This window comes from Vicia villosa, linkage group LG6 (assembly GCF_029867415.1).
Source record: "Vicia villosa cultivar HV-30 ecotype Madison, WI linkage group LG6, Vvil1.0, whole genome shotgun sequence".
Classification (NCBI taxonomy): domain Eukaryota; kingdom Viridiplantae; phylum Streptophyta; class Magnoliopsida; order Fabales; family Fabaceae; genus Vicia; species Vicia villosa.
In genome coordinates, this window is record NC_081185.1 from 6,700,995 (window position 1) to 6,705,335 (window position 4,341).

At 28.3% G+C, this 4,341-nt stretch overlaps 1 protein-coding gene across 1 annotated transcript; it reads right to left on the reverse strand.

Moving 5' to 3' along the window:
- Nucleotides 1-2,354: 2,354 nt before the first annotated feature.
- On the reverse strand, nt 2,355-4,056 carry LOC131611180 (gibberellin-regulated protein 4-like). The gene is made up of 4 exons (XM_058883275.1): nt 3,901-4,056; nt 3,757-3,801; nt 3,605-3,638; nt 2,355-2,885 (listed from the first exon to the last, which is right to left on the reverse strand). The coding sequence occupies exons 1-4, from the start codon at nt 3,967-3,969 to the stop codon at nt 2,704-2,706; spliced, it is 330 nt and encodes a 109-aa protein (XP_058739258.1). The 5' UTR covers nt 3,970-4,056; the 3' UTR covers nt 2,355-2,703.
- Nucleotides 4,057-4,341: the final 285 nt, after the last annotated feature.

The window sequence follows — 4,341 nt, forward strand, 5'->3', positions numbered from 1 at the left end:
TTTAATGGTGAAGAAAATTTTGAAGCTCTGAGACAAATTTTTTCATCATCAGAAGCCAAATTCTAGCTAGAGATTCATGTATTGTTTATTTATTTCTTCATTTATTATTTCTATTAGTATGAGTAGTTAAATTTCTATTGATTAGGGTTTTTTAGATGAACTTGTATGAACTTCTTGGGTCATATGTCAGTGTATTGTATATTGGCACTTTTGATTAGTTCAGTACTGATATTCAGTTCCTTTCATGTTCATTGCTTTACATTTGTTGACGAATTCATATATTGAACCTAGAATCGTATTGATTACTGACCATAACTATACAAATATGATCAAAATAACTGTTCAACTTAGTAATTGATTAGGGATAAGAAATTATAAGTTGTGACTTAAGGTTTAACGCACTGAATCTTTCATGTTTTAACTATCTAGCTAACCCAAGGAGTTAGGGAGTTGTACTCTAGAAGAATATGTTATATACCAAGGAATTAAGTATAACAACTAAGTTAAATTGTCGTAATCGCTGAGAAATTAACTTAGGGAAAATAGATGCCAGTATCAATAGAGAAATAAAAGGGATTCTGAATAAGGTATTATTCGTCTCAAGGTATTTGCACAACTTAGAAGAACAATCACATTTTCTCGAACTGGTGTCATCCTGTTTCAACTTTTAGATAGGTTTTTATGTACTTGCTACTTCTTTCACATCTCATTGTCACAAATGTCTGTCTTTTATATGAACCAGAATTTGACTTCCCGATTACACTCTTGAACTCCAATATTATAACTTTCATGCATATCTGCATATGTTCACAAACAACAAACACCTATTTATTTGTAAATTGTTTACCAAAATCTACCTCGACATTAATTGGTGTAATATCCATACACAAAATAGCATTGGGTACAACTTTAGGGTGAACCATTGTTGCAACCAGTATAAATAGAATCATATAAAACGTCAAGATGAAAACATTCAGAAATTAAATTTCTGGAACTACATGCAACATAATACGTAAATTAACTTCTGAACGCAACATTCATTTTAACCAACTAAACTAGACTCTTACTGAGGAAGAAAATACATATACATTACCTTAAATTTCAGCTTCTTTTGCTCATTTTGACGTACAAAAATGTAACAATGTGGTTTTGAAGTACTATACTTGATTGAGAATGGAAGGAGGTTTTTTTTAGGATTTTGGGAGTATGGGGGGTATGATAATGAAATGAATATTGCATGCAAGTTATTGTTGTATTCATTTTCCCGCTTGATAAATTTTTGAAATTAACTTTTGAATTATTCATTAATAGTTCTAAAATAAACACATTATCATGAGTTCAAAATGTGTTCAGAGGTTAGCTTCAAACTCAACCTACAAATTCACCATTCTATCGATACGAAAGTTAATTTTCATACTATTTTTTACTAAAGTGGAGGTGGTTCACTTACGAAATAGAGTGGTGAATTTTCGAGGTGTTCGGAAGTTGATTTCCGTATATTTCCAAGTGCATTTTTATGTTTCTTATAGTTGCTCTTGATCACTAAAGGTAAAAAGAACAACTCCCTTATAAAATGTGAGTTGTAGATTGCAATATTTATGACACCCATCTCAATTATACATTTCCAATAACTACTAGCTATAGTAATAAAGAAATGACAAAAACAACTAAGGACAATTTTTCACGTAATTGATAAAGATAGATACTTTTATGAGGTAAAGATAGATATATTGATAGACAAGCCATGTTCTACCATTACTCTTTGTCATTGTGTTCTTCCCCTCAATCATTAATACATGCTACTACTATACTTAGTAAAGATAACATGGCTTTCGTCACTCCTAACTTTTTGTGTTTCTCTTCACTTTCTTTTTTTTTTTTTTTTTTACAAAATATCTTTTTAACTAAATTCAAAATTCATTGTTGAGAATCTAATTGGTTCAAACTCAACCCCACAAAGCTGATTTATAGAGTTCTTCACTTATAAGACATGTTCAAACTATATATTATTTAATATATAACTCTTAATACATCCACTCATATTTAGGGCCGAACATCTAAAACATAAAAATAAATAATAAGTGGTCCAATAGTAAAAATTTGATAAAAAATGGTCCATTACATTTTAAATCAGACTCTAATACTACACTAAAAAATATGATTGAGTCTAACTCAACCCTACAAAACTAACTTATAAGAAAAATGTTATCTCCACTTATAAAAACATATTCAAAAATATATTGTTGAATGGTCCTCTCTTAACATCATTATAAATAAGAAACCCAAAATATCTTTTACTTGTAGGGTCATTTAAAAGGACTTCGTGAATCAAAATAGTGATGATAATATTAATATTATACTCCAATTAACCCAATTCATTCATATGATTAGAAACATACAATAACAATTGATCTTCCAAATCAAGAAGATTACATTTTTCATATAGATGGTAACTATAACATTAATAGGCCACTCTCGATAAAGGCAAACAAAAGCCTAAAAGGAGTGATGATAATATAATAGCACATGGAACCCATAAACTTATAAGGGTATCACAAAGTACATCATAATACATTTTTAATAAACCCAAAAAGTGTTACCATCTAGTTAGCATAATAAAAGACACTTAATAAGATAAATTATTAAAAATATAAGAAATATTAGAACTTTAGATATAATTGATTGATTGATGAAGCTTTTATTTTAAGGGCATTTTGGTCCTCCTTGTTGGGTCTTCCAGTTGTTGTAGCAAGGGCAGACTGCTTTATTACCATAATAACCTGGTGGTACACACAAGCATTTCTTGCAACACTTCTGACAGAAAAACATGCATGGCTTGTGGTACTGTGTCTGTCCACATCTCCTCGAACATTGTGAAGGGCATTCTGGTCATTAAAAAATAAAATATTAAAATATTTGTTAAAAAAGTATTTATTTCGTTCACCAGAAACTGCTTTTACAGAAACTGCTTTTGACTACGGTCAATGTAACTAACTTATTGAGAAGTGAGAACAATATCTTATTCATATGAATACAGAAAAAAATATTTAAAAATTCAACAATAAAAAAGTTGTATTTAATATAAACTTTATATTTAATATTTGCTTAAATATAATTTATACATTTAATTATAATGTGATCCCATATTGTGTCTAAATTATGAAATTCATTACTCTATTTTAAGAATTTGCTTCTTTTATATTTTTACTTAAAATTAAAAATTTGCTTATTTTTAAATGACGGGTAATTTGTGAAATTTAAAATATTTTGTAAAATATTTTAAATAAAAAAATATAATTTAAAACATTAAGACTTTATCAATATGTAATGCAAAAAAGTTAAAGAAGATTAAAATTGCTTAAATTTAAAATTAAGAGACTAATTACATAAATCAAATAAAATAAAGGATTAAAATTATAATTTAATTTAATTTATATTGTTTTCATTTAAAATAGCTTAATCATATAATATATTGTTTTTTTGTAAACATTTGTGTATAGATCTGTATAATTCGACAAATTAATATTAATAATATTAATTTCTAATAAAATATATTATTAATATGAAAACCAAAAACAAAAATAGCATAAATAACTTTACTTACGGTAGCTCTTCAAACTCCCAGGTCCATATTTGCTCTGAAAAAACACAAATAAACACAAAATTTCCACATCAATTCACACCCTCAAAAACAGAAAAACTACAAACTCAAAATTAGGACCGTTTTACCCCTATCCCAAAAAAAAAATACTTTACCTTGTTATCATAGAGATGGCCACCTTGGTCATTACCAGCCATAACCTAAAAAAATCAAACCAAACATTCAAATGTAAGCACTACAAAAATTAGTGACAATGTTTGAAACATTTACTAGATCTTAAAAATTAAAACTATACTAACCAATGTTTGAAGCATGGAAATGGCAATGAGAGCTAAGATGAAAGAAGCAAAGAACTTGGCAATGGCCATTGTAGCACCTCTAGATTTGGCAAGAATGTTTGAAGAGAAGAGAAAGATATTAATGGAGGAGATGGTGGATTTGGTGGAAATGAATGTTGGGTATTTATAGAATAAAGAATGTGAATGAGGTTTGATCAAACATTTATTGGGTGCACCCATATGTAAAGAGTTGTCGTTTTTTCAGACAACAATTATCTGACACGTGTGTCGGTTTTTGATCAAATGGTGATGTGAGCCATGTGAGATCTAATCGTACGGTTTATATTATATCTAGTATTTAATTTCTTTTGATTGATGCTTTAATGATGTTTGGTGCAACTTGGAACATTACTACTCTATACTTTAGGTGCTACTTTCTAAAACCTACAAACCAATAGTGTA